The 19,842-nt window shown below is 25.9% G+C and overlaps 1 protein-coding gene across 1 annotated transcript; it reads left to right on the forward strand.

The window, feature by feature from the left end:
• Positions 1-235: 235 nt before the first annotated feature.
• On the forward strand, positions 236-19,457 carry LOC107438872 (P2X purinoceptor 4). The gene is made up of 11 exons (XM_016051273.5): positions 236-611; positions 2,312-2,492; positions 3,834-3,905; positions 6,750-6,819; positions 8,661-8,760; positions 9,871-9,960; positions 11,740-11,872; positions 12,443-12,570; positions 15,055-15,202; positions 16,333-16,431; positions 18,260-19,457. Exons 1-11 carry the CDS (start codon positions 475-477, stop codon positions 18,338-18,340), a joined length of 1,239 nt encoding a protein of 412 aa, XP_015906759.2. The 5' UTR covers positions 236-474; the 3' UTR covers positions 18,341-19,457.
• Positions 19,458-19,842: the final 385 nt, after the last annotated feature.

Consider the following 19,842-nt stretch of genomic DNA (forward strand, 5'->3'; position numbering starts at 1 on the left):
GATATTTCCAGCATAAAAACAACTAATCAAGTGAAAATTTAGACATTAGCGCCACTTTATATTTGCTTTCTTTGGGTTTTTCGCTTTCAACTAATGCTTTGCTTTTTTAAAATTATGCGATTTTCTATTTCTGAAGTACAATTTTATTTTAGAATACAAGAAACTTAAATTTACAATAAAAGATTTGAATTTATTTTTATTTTCACCTCAGTCTTCAAGTGTTCTCTCTTTATTGTTTACATTAATCTATGTTTCTAATGTTTGGGCACGTGCTTCTTGTTTCAGTTTTTTCAACTTTTTACATTTTTAGTTTTGTTATCTAATCTGCTTAACACAAAGAGAGTGTGTCATAAAATGATAACATTCGAAATAAAAGTTAATGAGAAACTTTAATTGTCCTCTTTTTTAATTAGTCAGTGGTCAATTGCTAATGAAAATTTTAGGTTAAATTTTCAATAGTTTAATTTAATAAATATGACATCTTCAAAAATGAAAACAATTTTTCTTAGTTTATTTGAATATTATACACCAAAAATCGTATTGATTAAAAACAAGAAAGTAGGTGTATTAAACCGAGTTGTACAGTTATCCATAATAAGTTATATAATAGGGTAAGTGCACTTTCTTGCACTGTTTTTGTTGAAAATGAGGAATTATAATTCTGTGATGGAAAAAAAATTTTAATAAAATTATTTACTCCTAAATTTTTTCGTCTGTTAAGGCTTAAATGACAAGAACTATCAAAATATTTTGTTGTAAAAATTAATGTGGTTTTCATCACTATGATCTGTGATTTTAATCCAAGCTTAAAACTTTTACTTAGTTTTAAATTTACTTAAAATATGTTTTTATGTATGAATCAAAGATACAATACAATAACTTGTCGAATTTTTTTGTGTTTAAGATTCGGAAATGTTTATTTTATATGTTTATTATTATATTCAATACTAATATTAATAATTAATAAATGATATAATTTAGCTGTGCTCTTATAAATTAAGGTTTTTAATAATTTTTTTAAGTATATGATTAAGAAATGTATATTTTTAATATAGTTGTAACAGCATATGAAGGGACACGCAGTATTGATCTATTGATATCAAGATATTTTGTCAACAATTAGGATATTAATAATTTTTTCAATTATGATATTGAGTGTTTTTGTTAGGTTTTAGTAGAGGCAGAATAGAATATTTTTAGCAGGCTTTAGATAAATTCTAAACAATATTTAAAGATTAATATCTTCTTAAGTATAAATAAATTACCACATGTTTCCCTTTCTACCTTAGTAAAATAATGTATATGGGAAAAATATACCCTTATTCTAATAACTTATATAATATCTCTTTTTCTTCCTAAAAGCACAGTCGCAATTAGTAAAAATACAAGGTTTTGTTTGGTTTTCTTATTAAGCAGTTTAGAAGCTTTAATGTTGGGACTGCAACCTGTTTGTCTCATAAACCATGAGCATCGTTGGCGGTGGGGATATATGTTCCCACTAATAATTTGATATCTCTTAAAGTTCTTCTCAATATTTCAGACAAATAAAAAAAAAAATTTCATTCGCATTTTTTTTTTTTTAAATCAACTAAATTAAAAATGGAGGAGAGTTAAAAATATTTAACCTCTCTATATATGTAAGAAAATTTTTTCTTAAGTTGAAGAACTATTATGACTGTATTTTAATTCTATCTCCATTAAATATTGGACCCTGTGGACTTACGCTCCATAAGTTAACTACTTTTGACATGTATTTTTTACTTCGTTAAGAATTATAAAATGTTTTGTTTATGCAGGTTGGTTCTGAAATAAGTATTAAAAAAATATTAATTTTAAGAACTCTATGACAGATACAAATTTGTAGATAGTGATGTGTTTTAATAAATTAGTCGACAAAAACGAAATTTTTTCATTTTTAAATCAGCATAGTTGGTTTTAAGATGATTTTAAACAGTTTTAGGGTAATGTATTGAAAGTATTTGTAATTGATTTTTAAGTATTCATAATTGATTTATTTAGAATCAGTGCTGAAGCAAGCAGTTATCTAAAAGAAATTATGATAATATACCTTATAGGTTTCTTGTAGTGATTAGTTTACAGACAGGGATACTCTTTTAATCTAGTAGTATTCCTATTTTTCGGTAATTTTCCAACATTTTAAATTTGCTAAAATATGTAGTGACTTATAATGTTAATTTATTAAGTAATGTATTAACTTTTTTATTTATGTAATTGAATAATATCAAATCCAAGTAAACAATTTGAGAGATTGCTTTTTTATATCATAATTTATTATTATTTTTCTTTTCAGCTATGCAATAATTTGGAATAAAGGATATCAAGATTTCAGTACTATTGAAAGTTCTGTTACAACCAAAGTTAAAGGTGTAATTTACACAAATTTTAGCGATGATGAATTTAATCCTTTAGTTCCTAATACAAATGTTTATCGTCGACTCTGGGATACAGCAGATTATGTTGTTCCTGCTTCTGTAAGAAAGTTTTAAATTTCTTTTAGCTCTAAATTATTTAAAATTTTACAAAAATTTGTAATTATTTATTTTTTTAACATTACAGTTATAGTTAGTTGATTCTTTAATCAATTCAAATTCATAAGTATTTAAGTTGTTTTGAATTTGAATTAACACAACTTGGAATTTTGTGAAAAAAATTAATTTAACGCTATATAGGGTATCCCGTTAATGTTGCAACAGACTTCTAAAGGAAGTGGGGCACATCATAAAGATTAAAAATTACCTAGGAAATCATGATCGTAAATAATGTCGCTAAAAGCACTTTCCTAGCATGAACAATTATATTGTGTGCCTTTAAACTGCAGGTACTTTTGAAATACAGGTGCAGGTGAAATAGGTTTAGTATTATCCGTTTTTGTAATTGAATGATTTGACAACTAACTGGACAAGCTCGCCTAATCATTAAATTACCATAAAACAGCATTTCTGGGATGACAGCTGATTCTTTTTAAGAGATTGCAGCTTATTTTTACTAAAAGGGCAAGGAGATCGCATTTATAGGGATCAAAGGGCAGACGAGGCGGTTTTGACTATGACTAATAAACTTTTGAGATAGCTATGTTATATGTAAGAGAATACAATATTAAACAATTTGTTTAAATAGTTATCTTTATAAAAGTGAAAAATTCTTTAAAATTTACTAAAAATTAATAAATTTTAAAATTTATGTTATTTTGCTCAGAGTCTTAATATTGTAAGGTTAAACTATATTTTATTTATATTAAGTACACAGGTTTTAGGGGCCCTAGTAAACTGATTATAAGAAACAGTTCTCAGTAGATCACTGAAGTCAACTGTCACTGGCCTCAGACAGTGAGCGAGTGGGTGTCCACTTTGATTAGCCTGTGAAAGGAGTGAGGGCTAACAGTATTGGTCCTCATTAAATTATTCTCCCTTAAAGTGCTCATCTTCATGCACAGGTCTTTAGACTACCTCAGGGAGACATCTCTTAAGAAGATCAAAAGTGTTATACCTCTCCTCTTCTCATCCTCAGAGATGTTTCTTAGACTGTTTTCAATAGCCCATTGTACAGCTCTGATCGAACATAAAGTACTACACTTTTATGTTGACAAATAACATTTCGTTCAAAATTTACTGTCTTTTATTAATATCTTTTAAGACTTGATATTAAAAAAGTACTTTTTCCATGGGAAGCAGGAATAATTTTTCTAAACCACCTATAGTAGATTTAGTGTCATTTACTATCCCAAATAAGAATTGTGTGTCTTTCTAATCTTTTTAATTTATCATATTTCATACTTAATTCCAAAACTCTTATGTTTAAACTTTCTGTTATAGGAAAATAATGCATTTTTTGTTATCACAAATGTTGTGATTACATCTAACCAAACACAAGGAATCTGTCCTGAAGTAAGAAACATTTATTTTTTCTTCCTACCACTGCACTAACTGGCAAAATTTATTATTTTATGTATTATTATTTTAAGTATATTTATTATTTTAAATACAACAACATGGAATTTACATTTTTTATGTATTTTTTTAACACTTTCACTGTCCATTCAACTTTTCATGTAAAAATGACCCCTTCCTTAAGGGTATGAATGGGTCAATAGATCTCTGGTCGATGTGCCTTGCTCGTTGGAGCTGCCCAACCTCTAAGCCTAAGGGTATGAAATGGGTTCCTTCTTAAGACAGTGTCAAAATATTATCAGAATGCTCATCTCCAAGCAAAGTTTGTTTTATATATATATAATGAAATCTCTCTGGAGCGCCCACTCTCTGTTCCACATTAAAATGTTCATTAATGGAGGTTGGTCATTGTTAGGGGTTATCTTAATTGACTTCAAAATGTTATTGAAGGTACACGATTTTTTGCAAATGATTTTGATTTTAGTTAGTGTCATTTTCTTGTTGCGGAAATGTCATTTTATTACATTGCGCATGAAGCGTTATGAAAACTGTATCGATTAATAAAATTTAGCGTCTATAAAAATCAGCCCTACTGATATAGTTATGTGTAAAAACAAATTTACCAATTATGAATGATAGAACTATTTTAAATAAACAATTGTGCTTTTTTGTTTAAGTTTGCATTTAATTTTATATCATCAAAATTAGTTAGTTTTAAAAGATGAGAAGAGGTTTGATTGTTTCAGATGCTTAGTTTTTTCTAAAATGACTTTTTTTTTCTAATTTAACTTTCAACTCTAAAAATTAATCATTGATAGCATCCTGTTTAGTGCACTCTGGTTGTAACGATGAGGAACGAGTTTAACGATCTCTTTCAGAGATCGTTAAAAAGAGCTTTCTAAATAAAAGACACAAATATTTTGAATACATTATAATCTACTTATTTGTTTTGTTAAAATTATTTAGTCATTTTCTTAATTTGGTGCAAAGATATGCCCGATCGCTGGGAGAGGCTCTGATGATCTCTCCTAAAAATTTCTTCAACACAAAGTTTATGGAAAAAATTCTATGCCTACCAAAAGTGGTTGTAAATCATGGAGATTGCTATATAGAGGTTTCACTGTATTATTCTTATTTTGAGTTGTAAGACCTTTTTCCGAAGAAGCTGTATTATTGACATTGTTATAGCAATGACAATTAATTTCCTGAATTCAGGACGCGCAAACGATATGTCATTGTCTCAATCTCTAAACTCATTGACATGTAACTCACTAATTGATTGTTTGAGTGATTATCTTTCTTTAACTGTAAAAAAAAAAGGCTAACAATTTTAATAAAAGTTCTAAAAGGAGTATCTTTATTCCTAGTTAAATGTTCAAAAAGTGAGGCTTTAATTAAATGTGCAAAATATTCATTTGGATGTGTATTGGTGAACTGATTCTAATTGACTTATTGTTCCAGGAATTTTAGTATTTTATTATAATGTAATGAAGAAATACAGGGTAACTATTAAATTATACTGTGATTAAATTTTTTATGGATAAGTTGATAGGCCATCTACATTTACTTTTTTAAATATCAAATAGTCTTTCAATTTAATAACCATTTATTATATCTTTAGTGTATTTCTTGGCCTTTTTTCCTTTATATTTTTAATTTTTTTTTTTTTTTTTTTTTTTTTGGATGAGCTTAACATATTCATATAATTTTTATATTGGTTATTTCTTTTATTGTTATAAAACTACTAATTATAGGCTAATCTTCAATGTATAATAAAATAATTTTTATTAAGAGACAATATATATATATATATATACCTATATATATATATATATATATATATATATATATATATATATATAAAATTATAAAATTTTATGATATTAATTTTGTTTATTTGAAGGTTATTGCATTTTGACATTTTTAAATGGCTAATAATTTGTTATAGTACATGTAAAATCACAGTTGTTTATCAAATTTAATGTTACCTATTCTATAACAATTTATAATGAATATAGACAGAAAGTATCATGTTTATTCAGCGAGGATATGGATTACATTTTGAAAATCTTGATTTGTTGAATGGGGTAAAAAATTGTGAGATCATATATTGATTAGATTATAATAAGTTAATATGAAGCATAAAAACGTGTGAAGTAACATATGTTCATGAGGCTGGATTGGTTTTCAAATAACAAAACAGGTCTCTTACAGAAAAGGTTCAATGTTACGGTAATTTTTTAGTTCAAAAAATTGTGAGTAGATCTTTCACAAATTTACAGAAACAGTATCGCTTCACAATGTGTCTGGGCAGACCAATAATTTTTTGTCATTTTTCACAAAAAGTATTGAATGAACTTTGTTTTTTAATAAAATATGACTACTTATTCAAAATAATTAATATGTATCTGTAAAAATCATGAACTTCAAATTTTAAAATTAATTTAAGTATACATATTTTATTTTGGTTTTCAATTAAATTATCAAATAACAAAAACGAATGCAATTATTGATACTTTTATTTTAGGATATGTCATTGCAGCATGTGAAGTGCTGGGAATATATTTTGGTGGATTTCATCTTTACAAAATTATTAGGATATTGTTACCTTGTATATGTTTTTTGGAAACAAAATACATTTCTTGGCTTATTGCCCCCCTGTCTTTGTTATGCTAGGTTAAAAATTTTTATTTAAATCTCTGTTTTCAATTAAAGTTATGGAGTTATTATTCTAAAGTTATTATTCTGAATTAATAAAATTAATGTTCACATTTTCATATTTTAGATTAAAATATTTTTCTCTCATATTTCATGATGAAACATTTTCTATCTTTCTCATAGGATCCTGAAATAACTAAATGTACAACTGATGCAGATTGTGTTCCTGGTGGTTCTGTTATTACGGGCAATGGTATGACTGTAATTTATTATATTAAATTGTATTTGTAGAATAATTGTAGAATTTGGATTCATTGTTATAAATCATAGATATAAATTTTTGACAAGAAGTTATTTTGGCAAAAATATGAAAAGAATTATACATTTCATAAATTTTTTTCAATCCTAAACCTTTTTTTAATATGTATATGTAAATAAATACTTTGTAATCTATTTCTGTATTACCATTAATTATCATAAATAAAGGAATTTTTTGCATAAAATTATGTTTCATTTACACAATTAAATCTCATTGCAATAAACACAGGTGTCGCTCTTAATTAGGACTGTGAGATATATCTCAAAATTTCGATTTGAAACATACATTATCATGCCGATATAGTGGCTTTGTTTCTCATGAGGCATAGGAACTCTGAATTAAGCCACGAATATAAGAAGTTGCTTGCAATGTAATAATATGCTATTTAACATTCAAGGATTTTTGCTTACATGCATGCTGTTATTTCACTGATACTGATAAGATGATTTCACTGATAAGATGATTTTGATTTCATTTAGTTAAAAAGATGATGTTGATTTCATGTGTCGATGAAAGTTATGTTCGTTTTGTAATTTCTTTGGTTTCTTTTTGCACCTTTTTTTCTGTATTTTCAACATTTCTTGAAGATTATTCTCTGTGGGACTTTTGTTACTTTACAATCACTGTGCATCATTTTGTCACATTTTATTGTTTGGGTTTAAGATTTCTTGTAGATTATTTTTTGTAGGACCTCTATTACTTTGTGATTGCTGCGGATTATTTCATTCTCAGCTCAATCTATTTGCAAAAAAAAATTATCTCTCAAAGAAAAGTTTCTCCAAATTTTTTTTTTTAAATTTTTTATTTAAAGTTTTTTTTTATTTTAGCTGTATAATTTAATAGTCATATTGTATATTTAAATAATTTGTACTTTGTTATAATAAATTTGTTTGTTCCACTTTTTTAAAAAAAATTTTCAATTTACGTAAGTATAATAATTTGATAGAATTTTATTATTTTTAAACAAATGAATATTTAGTCATTTTTGTTTTTAAAAGTAAAAACAAAGCTTACATTTATTTATTTGATACTGGCTATTAGTAAATCCCATCTTTTTATTTTAAATTTTAAAAAATACAATATTTTGAAAGCAGTTTTTTTTTAAATCATTTAATTACTTTTTAAGTATATTTTGTTAGTTTTCCTAACCATTTTTTCTTAGTTTTGTAAAAATTTCTCATAACATGTAAGTTTATTTTTAAAAAATTTTTTTTATCTTTCTTTTTAATTCTATAGATTTTTAATTGTTTTTATTTTCAAAAGAATTAAAACAATATTTACCTTAATTTTTTTCTGAACAACTTAATCATTTAATTTAATAAAAAGTTTATTGATGTTTTGTTGTAAAAAATGAGATTGTTGTAAAAAAGGAGATGTTTTGTTATAAAAGTTATTGATGACATTTGATGTTGAAATTAATATTCTTTTAGTCAGTTATTTGTTTTGAATAATTTTGTTTTTCAAATGAAAAAAAGTGTTAAATAAGATTTAATTTTTTGACTTTATATTATTTCATCAGGTATAGTTACAATTACTAGTTGTAATCTGTGAAACAGTTGTAAAGATTGCATAGAATGTTTAAAATATTTTGCTCATTCATTGCATGAAGTAATGCTAAGCAATATCAACTAATTTTGATTTACCTGCTGTTTATTCTATCCATTGGTTTTAATGAATTTAACAAAATTATATTTAAAATATATATTTAATTTTGTAACAGTTTAAATCACAATGTAAAGATTCATTTTAATTTTTAATCAATTCAAATGTTTTAGGAGTTTTCACTGGTAAATGTATTACATCTGATGTAAACGAAACTGTAACTGTATGTGAGATTAAAGCCTGGTGCCCTGTTGAAAGAGATGTGGATATCTTGTAAGTATGGAAACTAAGTAGAAATTAAGTTAACATAAGATATTTTTCATCATGTTTTTGTTTTGATACTGTTGACTAAGATTACTTTGCCTCTCTATCTCTTTTAATTTTCTATCATTTGGAGAGTGATAAAATAATAATTTTTTAACTTGATTGTTAGCATATGAAATTGATATATACAGACATGTGATTTTTCTGCTTATATGTGTATCTCAAAAGTGCTGATTTGCAAACTTCTGTCAATCAAAGGATTTGAAATTCAAATCACACTTTGGAGTTTTCAATTTTTGATGTGACGATTCCATGGATTTCTAGACAATCATTGCTGCTAATTTCCGCATAGCTTTTAAAATCACAATATTTTTAAAACTATTTTTTTTGTTATACCAGAAAAATCTTAAATTATTTAAATGATGACTTTTTGATGTATTCAGGGCTCCCAGGCGTTAGAAAGAACAGGGTGAACCTGAAATTGTCAGAGAGTTTTATTTTGATTCTTAAAAGAAGGGAATAAGTCAGGGAAAATTGCCGTTTTTTATTTTTACAAAAACCTTTAAAATTCTTACATCATACCTGGAAAAAAACCTATTTTAAAATTGTCATTAACAGTAATTAGTTATTGAGATTAGATTTAAATAATTTTAACATCTATTACAATTATTGATTGTAAAAATCTTACATTTTAGTGAAACTTTCCCTAGTTTCCATCCTTATTCAATGATACTTTTTTGCTCACAAAATCTAATATCAAATCACGAAATCAAAGTTTTCTGATTTAAAAAATTACATAGTATACGTAGAATATGGTCGGAATTTACATCGAAATTTTATTGAAAAGATACCTGAGAAAGTCAGGGAATTTTTTTTTAATGAAGTAGAGACCCTGCATATTTTGCCACAAATTCAGATGATTTTATAGTCTGTTTTTTTTTAAGCTGTTACCACAGATTTCATGGATTTTAAAATCAGAGATTTTAATTTAATGTGACTGCTGCCTACAACATAAAATATTAATAGATATGGTATAAAAATATAATGTGTTACTATATTCTTATGCTAATTCTAATGTGTTTTATAGTTTTTATTTTAAGTTCTATTAAATGTTTTTAGGAAAACCAAGACTGCACTTTTACCAGAAACACAAAATTTTACTGTACTCATCAAAAATTTTGTTGATTTTCCTAAATTTGGAATTAGAAGGTAATTAGTTTCATTTTATTATATTAATAGAAAATCAATTGAAAATATATATGTCTGTGGGACTAATTTCCATATTGAGAATGATGTTATAAAATCTTTCATTTTTAGTTAATTTTATATAAGTTATAAACAAATTCTTTACAATCTATAACCAAACATCATACCATTTTAAATGCTGTATATGATTTACATATGGTTTGGACACTTGTTTTTTATTGAAATTTCAATTCTGTCTTGTTCAAACTTAAAAACTGATTTTCTAATTATAAATGAAAGATCTAAAATTGCCTATAGCAATATATGCATTAGATAGAATAAGAAGTAATCAGAATTGAGTCTTTTCACTTATTTTCTTATTGAAACGTTCAAGTTTTTATTGAAATAGTTTTATTATTTTTTTTGTGGGATACATTTTTTAATTGTTGGGATACTATGTCCGTCAAAAGCAATTTAAAAATAAGGCTTTATTGGATATTTACTTGATCTTTATTATATATCATATTTTATATATTAATGCTGATTTTATTTTATTTAAGTATTGGGAATATAGAGTATATGAGTATTACTTTTAAAATATACTCTTGTTCGTGAAAGCTTAAAAGAATTTATTTTACTTATGTTCTATATTTCAATTATAAGCATATATATTTGTAATATTTGAAGTAAATAATATAGTTTTAAGTAAAATTGGAGAATCATCTGCAGTTTACATTGTAATTTACTCTTATCAAATCTAATTTTAATTAGTTTATTTTTTTATTGAACGAAATTATAAAAATAAGAACTTAATTGCGTGCAAATTGTAAATAAGTTTTTTTATTATTTTAATTTTTACTCCTGCATCCAACTAAGATTTAATTTATTTGTATGGTAGTAGAGCACTTTTTTTTGCTCTTGTTTGGTTTCTTGCATATAGACAGAAAATATACTATCTTAACTAATTAAAAAATTTTTAAAAGATTTTCAATGATAAAATAAATCATGGATATTAATCTGTTCTAATTATAATTTTAATAATCAAAGATATAATTTTTTTTTATTAAAGTCTATTATGTTTACTTATATTATTTGCTTAACTTCAAAAATTGTTTTGCACTTTTTCCAGCGTGCACAAATGTTTCTGTGCTAAGCAAATTTTAACCATTTCAATAACAGGAGGAATACTGGTTTTCTGAGCAGGAAAGCAACCAGTTGTCTGTAAATATAACTGCATATTTTTAGAAGATTACTCAATGGAGAAAATGTGATATTTAAAGATTAAAAAGCATAATATCTATTACTTAAATATTACTAGCAATTCTGGGTTAATAATAAACTTAAAATGTTACATTTCTTTCTATCACTAAATTCACTTGTTAACTACAAATATGATTCGGTTGAACATGTGTTTGCATTCGTCACAATTTTCTAGCTGGAGAGAGTCATCAAAATGAGTTAGTTTTTATTGTATATTTTTAAATACACATATAGTGCATTCATGAAAAGCAAGCTGTCAGAGAATAATGCCTGTTGGCAATCAATTGGAAACAACAGCTTTTAGTAAGAAAAAAAAAATTTTTTTTCTTCAATGCCTAAGCCACACTTTGGTTGAAATCATTTAATATTTTTTCATGTTTAAAAAAATAATTTGAAAAATAAAATCTCTTTTATTTTTTGTTTCTTTTGTGTCGTTTAAGCAATGTGTGATTGGGATGCTTTATGTCCAAAAACCAACTTTTAATCAATTTTTCTCAGATTTTTATGAATTGAAATATCTCACATTATAGTTTTGGTTTTCAGAAGTAACATTCCTGATTTTAAAGAATCTTCCTATTTGAAAAAGTGCACTTATGATCCAGTAGAAAATACACTCTGTCCAATTTTTGTGTTAAAAGACATAGTCCCTGGTGATTATACAGATTTAGCAAGAAAGGTAACACTTAAATTACTGTAAATTATAGTATTGTTATTCAATTATATTTGTGGTTGACTTATTTATTTTCAGGTAAAAATTTTGACTTTCTGATCCTATTTATATATATGCTTTAAAATTTTTAATTTATAAACTAATATTAATAGCTACTATTATTTTAGCTAATATTGTCTAATTATTTTAAAAGAAAACAAAATTTAGTCTGATATATATGAGATTTGTATTTAAAATATCTTAACTCTGATGTCTCCAAGTCTGTTGTAGATAGATTTTATAGTAGTCACATATATAATTCTTTGAACTGATAGACAATAAAATTAAAACTAATGTATTTTATCTTAATTTTTAAAAATAAATTGGAACTATTTTTTTTAGTAGAGGTATTTAAGCCATTTTATTTAATTTAAATGTATTATTTAGAATTTTGGTAAATATAATGAAAAAATGTACACCAAATCTTTATATTTTTAAAGGCAATATCTTATTTTATTCATTTTGTACATTAACATCAATTTTTAAAGTAAAGTTTTAATAATGATATAATTATTATTTTTTTAAAAAAATATTTAGGGTGCTGCAATTGCTGTCGTAATTAACTGGGACTGTAACTTTGATTTTGAAGCATCTAAATGTTACCCTACATATTCTTTTCGAAGATTAGATGAGAACTCTAAAATCTCTCCTGGGTTAAATTTTAGGTAAGCTGACTCGTACAGTGATCTACCTTTTTCATTATTATGAATGTTTCTTTTTAATGACTAAAAATATCTTAAAGAAATACAAATTATTATTATTTTTCTTTTTAAAATTTGCATTAAAATGTATTTATTTCATTCATTAAACATTTAGTGACCTATTCTTCAAAATGGTTGCAATATATTGTATATTTCTTTAATTTAATTTATGCAGTGGAACCCAGATTTTACGTTGTGCATCCCTCTTTCTACATATTTTTCTGCTAGTCTTTGAAAATTGCCTATACCAAAAGGGTATTTATTTGTAAAAGTGGATTTTCCGTTTGAATTAAAATCAAAGTATGATGGGATGGGTAAAGCACGGGTAGGGTGGTTAAAAGATGTATGGGAGCTTAAATTGTTAAATTTGCCAGTGGAAATTTTTCTGCAAACTTTAACCTTTGAAGTTAGGGAGAATCCAATCTTAAAGAATGTTACACTAAATAACTGGTTAAGTAATTATTTCCTTTTCTTGATACCAGTGAATTCCAAGATACTTCTAAAGTAAAAAGAAATTTTCTTGAAACTTTGAATTTGATTTCGACTGTGTTGTACAGCATTCACCAAAATGCATTACAAGTGGATTTAATAAAGCTGACTTCTCGGTATCCAACGAGACCATTTGCCATTCAAAATAAAATCGAGCGACTGAAAATCTTCCGAAGTTGATTACGTTTATATTGACAATAACACACATCTCCATTACTTTTCAAATCCTTTAATATCTGATTTAATTCCTGCGACCGATAATAATGTTGAAATCTATGAAGAAGAGTAAAAATATCAGAGGATATACTCACAAATGATAGAGTTGCTAAGGTAAATGCAGTTATTAAATTATTTTTACATTAAATATTTAAATATCATAATTAACTAAAGTTAATATCTTTAGAAGAGAAGGATCCTTTGTTTTAATTATTACTTTTGCTAATTATCAAAGTATCTAGTTTGCTAATTATCAAAGTTCTTTTCACAAAACTTGTGCTTTCAAAAATGATTCAAAATTATAGCATGTGCACCTTTAGAAGCATAGCAGATAAGGGAAAAATCTGAGTAATTTTTTTTACATAATTTAGGTGTACATGCATTCAAATTATAGAAAGAAGAGTAATAAGAAAAATTAAAACAATTACGATAAAAGAAACCTTAGACTTTTACCGGGATTCTATTCTATTGCTGGAAAAAACGTATTTCTGATCCATTAAATATGTAGGCTCTATTGACTTTGTATAAAAAATTTCTGTTCTTATATTCCACGATCTAAGAAAATTTGCTCTATTTGCAACAAGTTCATCATAAATGCTCATGTCACATTTCACAATGCACATTTTCTGGTAGTTATTATGGTTTTTTATTGTTTAACCATTTCAATATGGTCTTTGTAATCCCAATATGGTAAATACGTTATTATTCCGACAGGCAATTTTGACGCTCTCAATTCCTTCATAAATCAAGGTGATAGCTATCAATTTTTTAGTTCTATACATTTGAATTTTACTTTTAAAATCCATTTTTTTAAAGATAAAATATTTGTGTGATTTGTGAATGTCTAATCACTTAAATGAGCTAATACTTTTTGACATGCTCAATTTTTTAAAATCTTGATTTTTTTTCAATATGAATTTTTCATTATGTATTATTATCTGTTGAACACATATCTTTGGGAAAAAAATTCTCTTTATCTTTAATTTTTATGAAATTTTTAGAAATAATTTTATGGAAAAGAATGATATGAAATGTGCAAACATTTTTGGCAATTTCTTAAGAGGACATTATATTGTGAGAGAAATTTTTTATTGTAGTTTCTGCTTCACCTTCATAACTAATTTAGAGCATAGAAAAAGTTGAGTTCAGGTGATTCGAGAATAAACCATAAAGTTTCAATTACGGGGAAAAAAATTAAAAATATTAAAATGCAAGTAAATTATTGGAAGAGAACTTCCCCATTGTGTTATCCTAAGTTATCATCTAAAATATTGTTTTCATTTTGATACTTTAAAAATTTCTTTTCAATATTTGAAACTTCATAGTTGATTTTTATGTACTTTAAATTTTAAGTTACTTATAGAGGCAAAAGGAAATTTGCTATGAAAAGTTTCTCCTGTGGTATAACATCCTCTTAAATAAAACAATAGTTTATAAATCCATACATTATAAATAAATTACCTATCATAAAACTACCTGAATACTATTTTTAATTCTTTTTTCTACAATTTTAAATATGAACAATATAAACTCAATTATTTATTATGTAAAAAGTAAAGTATTCTGGTAGCTGTTAGTTTTTTACTAAAAGAGTTATAGAAGTCTAAACAATTTCAACACAAAGAATATTATGGTCGGAAATACACACCAGTTGCCAGAGGAATAAAAACTCTGCCCTTCACAATGGCAGCTCATTAACTTATTTAGTTTTATTTGATTTATTTATTTCATTGCTGTGTTTAGGTATGCTCATTACTACAGTGACTCTCAACGCACATTATATAAAGCCTATGGAATGAAATTTATTGTTATGGCTCAAGGTAGAGGAGGAAAGTTTAACCCAGTTCCTCTACTTCTTAATGTTGGTTCTGGTTTAGGACTCCTTGCTGTGGTGAATACACCGTTCTTTTCTTCTTTTTATTTCGCAGAATAGTGATTATAATAGTTATAAAGTGCTTGTATTTATAATCTTAAATTTGAATAATTTAAGATTAATTTGAATATTGCCATTTTTTTTAAAATTGTAATTGTTCAAATTGTAAGAAATTATATTCATTTTTACTGTTTATGTAGTTCACTTATTCTTTCTTTTTTTTTTTTTAATTTAAAAAAAGACAAGTAATTTTGTGAAAAAACAGAAGTAAAATGTTCCTTATATATTTGCATAAACATATAATAGCTTAAAATTTTTTTGAAATTTCATTTTTGGGTTTTCAATTACATTTGCACTGCTATCTGTTTTACTTGTTTTGATGTTTAGCCAAAAAATATACACAGGGCAAAATGGCTTGCTTTGATAGACATAATGTATACAAGTCCTTTCAAGGCTTTTTGTGGTCCCTGTGTTTAAAGGAAAAAAGCAACGTTTAGAAGCACAATTAAGGTTTTTGAAACGGGTTTTCTCCCTCCTATCCTTCCAACTACTACTGTGATTGGGGAAATGTGATGAAATCTTTTTCCTTTTGTTGGTTTGGTCTGCATTTTTGAACTATTTATAAACAGTACTGTACAATTAATTAAAATATTTATTTTAAAATTCAACTATACCATCCTTGTTGATTAATTCCACCAAGATATTTTGAAATAGAAAGAATACATGGCGGTTGGAGGAAGACAGCGTACCCTACCTTGCATGTAAAAATGTCCAACAGTGCTGGGTTTTAATACCTATGATGCTCTGCTATATCTGAGTATGACGCTTGCCCTGTAAGTTGTTTTTCTGGTATAGCATACCATACTGAGCAGTCTCTGCGTTAGTTACGTATTCTGAGCTGCACTTTTATTTTCTATATTCTTTGGTTTAGCCCTCAAAAGATTCTGATAAGAATATTACTTGACTTTTAAATATTCATGAAGTTTAACCTTTAGAAATTCATCGATAAAATTGAATATTTATAAGAATAATTTAATTTATAAAATTAATTAATTTTATTTATTGTCTTTTAAGTTTCATTTATCATTGAAATTTGAAATGTTTTTTATTTTATTTTTGTAAACAGTGCCTTTTCTATTCTTTTGCAGGCTACAATATTATGTGATATTGTTGTATTATACTTACTCAAAAAACGAGATTATTATAAAGCTATGAAATATCAGAGCGTTGCTGATGATACCGCAAATGTAAGTAATAAAAGTAAAGTAAAATATGATAAGTCTATATTGTGAAAAAGTAATAATTCTTTAAAATTCATATGTTTTTATTATATATGAATATTAAGTTTTCTATTAAGTTTAATTTTAAAAAATATTCATCCTCTTTGGATCAAAATAAATTAGATGTACATTTTATATTTTTAATGTTACCAACATTTGTTAGGTGAGCATTATTGCATCTTGGTTAAAAGAATGAAAGAGCTTGAAGTTAGCTTTTGTTTTAAATATACATTGTTATATATATGTTACGGTTAAAATAATCAATCTGGTTATTAATACTAAGCAGTCAAATAATAACTGCTTCTTTTGGTCAAAGTGAGAAATATTGCAAATTATTAATTTTAACCAGTTATTAATAATAACCAATGAATTTTATTCAATGTGATTAAACGGTTTATATAGCATTGGGACATGGGTGTGTCTCTTTATATATGCGTTACGGTTAAAGTGATAAATCTGGTAATTATAAATACTGACTGTTCAAAATTAATATTAACCACTTCATGATCTGTGGCAGAATAATTGCCAAGTCTTGGCAACATCCAAGCAGTGGCCCACGAGAAACTAAGAAACACGTCACAGAACATGTCCAACTCAAAGGGTATAACTCCTAGCCACCCCAGAGCAAACATCTACTTTTTTTAAAATATATTTTTCCAGTTTAAAATCAATTTGGCACCTTAGTAATTGTAGTTGGTTTGGTAGATCACGATACGGAAATATCCCCAATAAAAACACAAGAGAATGACATGAACTGAACTTCATTGCTTATTATTAATAAATTTGCTTAAATTATTCACTTTAACCAGCTTATTTGGTTATTATTAATATTACCACCGGTTGGGGTTAATTACAACCAACTATTTACATTGACTGTAACATAAACAATACATATATATATATTTGTATTTAAAAGAAAGTGTTATTACAGTTATAAGTTTAGAAAAAAAAATCAAATTAGTCAATAGTTTTGAACTCTTAATAAACAATCGAGTACTGGAATTTATGCTAAAATAATGCTGAAAGTCTGTAGATGATCATTAAGTAATTTTTTGTAAGTAGTTATAGTTTGAAATAATGCATCATATATTCCATCTTCGCGATGATAATTTTTTCTAGTAAGTAAAAAAAAAGTGTTGAAATTATTTTGTTAAATTTCAAAGATTTACATAGAGGTACCCAAAGTATCATTCCACATTTACAATTATTTTATGTTATTTATTTCATAAGAATAAAACCGCCGACCGGCCTGTGTAGGGGGCAGAGAACTGTCTTTGCGTCAGAAAGGTACTGGGTTCGAATCCCGGGCAAGGCATGGATGTTTCTTTCTCTCTCTCTGTGTTCTATGTCCTTTCTCCTTTGTGTGTGAATGTGACCCGCCCTATAAACAGGTTGTGGTTGTGTGAATGGCGTGACAGAAGTCGAATTCCTGGACATAGATGGCACCACTAAAAAACAGGAACAATCCCACCCCCACTGCCTAAACAGGCATATGACAAAAAAAAAAAAAAAAAAAAAAGGAATAAAACTGGTAAGCTCATTTAGTAAGTCACATATTGAATATTTTCTTTACCAATTATGATATTTTCATTTTTGTCTTTTAATAAAAGACCATATATCATTTATCTTTGCATTATTTGCCTTTTAATGATGAGTTCTTTGTTGGGTTTCAATAAAAAAGTATTCTTGTTTTTATAATCTACATTTGTAATTTTCTGTTTATGTTTGAACATTTTTTAATATTTTGATTTGTCAATACAATAGCTGCATATTTATTTATCTTCTTATTTTTCAGAACAATTTTGTTGGAAAAAGATTGGAAGGCTCTTTCAAACAAGATTCTGAATTTACTAGTTTGAAAAGTACTGGTAGATAATAATTTGGAAACAATTGTTGATGTAGTTCATCATATTAAAGCTCAAAAGTTTCAATTTTAAAAGTTTAAATTTCAAATGCATATTTTGCATTTTCATTTCATCAATTTAGACTCACAAAAAGTTGACTTAACAGTACCATGAACATGATTTTGTCTTATTGTATTGATATGCATTTAATATAGTTTTCTATTAAATTATCAATTTTAATTTCATAAAAAATCAATCATATTTTATTGTAATTAAATAGCATATTGAAATTAAGAAATTGCAATTTTATTGTAATTAATATAATAATTGAAATTTCTTTTCATCAGTCTATTAAATTGAACAAAGTGCTGGTATGAAATTTTAAATATATTATGCAAAATTTGATTTATGTCAGATCAGGATTCTCAATTTGATTCTCAATTAAGCTATATCTAACTTCGTAATTCTCTCAATTCCTTACAAGTAATGTGATATTTTTATTACAGTTTTATTGTCAACCATTTTTATTATCAACCAACTTAATTTTTGTGTGTAAAAAGTTTTGATACATAGACTACATGATATTTCTCTATACTCGTGCTATTAAAACATATTTATGTTTTGTTATACTTATGATAAATATGCCTAAAATGTTAATGGTTAAAAAATTGTATGTTGTTTTTCATATTGGATATTATTCTTTGAAAGAAATGTTCAAAAAATATTTTGTAAACTTAAAGTGTCATAAATTAGTGCCATATTCATAAGTGCCATTCTTCATAAAAAAAATTTTTTATTGGTGTAAAGCGGAAAATCTTAAGAATGTCTAAAATTAGAATCTAATACTTGATACATTGTAAAGAAAATGTTAGAATTTATGGACTTCACAAAAAATGTGAATGAAACCTGTGATTTTTTTTATATTTTTAAATATTGTATGCCTGGCAAGTAGGGTTGGGGTTTGCTGATGTTATTTAATATATCTAGTCAAATTGTGTGTGTGTTGAATTTTACTTAAAATGGCGATTGCATGGAATACTAGTACGAGATGTTTTTTTTTATATGGAGTGTTTTGAATGTGATTGTTTTGCCCCATTCAGATTTATATACATTTGTTGTAATTGATTATAATAAAAAATTTGAAATTTTTGTTATGATTATATAGTTCCTATTAAATAGCATACATTAGTTTAAAGACTAGATCTCAAAGTGAAAAAGGCTTAGATCTCTATATATTATATTTATTACCGTATATTTCCAAACATAATTCTTTGCTATGTATAAGCCTAGAGTATACTTTTTTGCAAATTTACACGGAATTCAAAACCCATATGTAAACTGACATGAGTAACTTTCAATATCTCTTCTGGACTACCCAACCATCTTCCTAGATAAGCTATCTAGATAGCTATTCCTAGATAAGCTATCTAGATAGCTATTCCTAGATAAGCCTAACCATGTTCCTTCCTAGATTCAATCAGTTGCATTTTTTAATGAATGTATAATTTAGAAATATGTTTTAACTCATGCTTTG

The sequence above is a fragment of the Parasteatoda tepidariorum genome, chromosome 8 (genome assembly GCF_982258835.1).
Source record: "Parasteatoda tepidariorum strain Cologne lab strain chromosome 8, Ptep-v5.0, whole genome shotgun sequence".
Lineage (NCBI taxonomy): Eukaryota > Metazoa > Arthropoda > Arachnida > Araneae > Theridiidae > Parasteatoda > Parasteatoda tepidariorum.

What these genes read in the sequence shown, in the direction of transcription:
- LOC107438872 (XM_016051273.5), top strand. Translation starts at nt 475, where the DNA reads ATGACATCTTCAAAAATGAAAACAATTTTTCTTAGTTTATTTGAATAT. An exon ending in GAAAGAGATGTGGATATCTT is followed by an intron (nt 8,761 to 9,870) that starts GTAAGTATGGAA and finishes AAATGTTTTTAG; the next exon opens with GAAAACCAAGACTGCACTTT. An exon ending in ATACAGATTTAGCAAGAAAG is followed by an intron (nt 11,873 to 12,442) that starts GTAACACTTAAA and finishes AAAAATATTTAG; the next exon opens with GGTGCTGCAATTGCTGTCGT.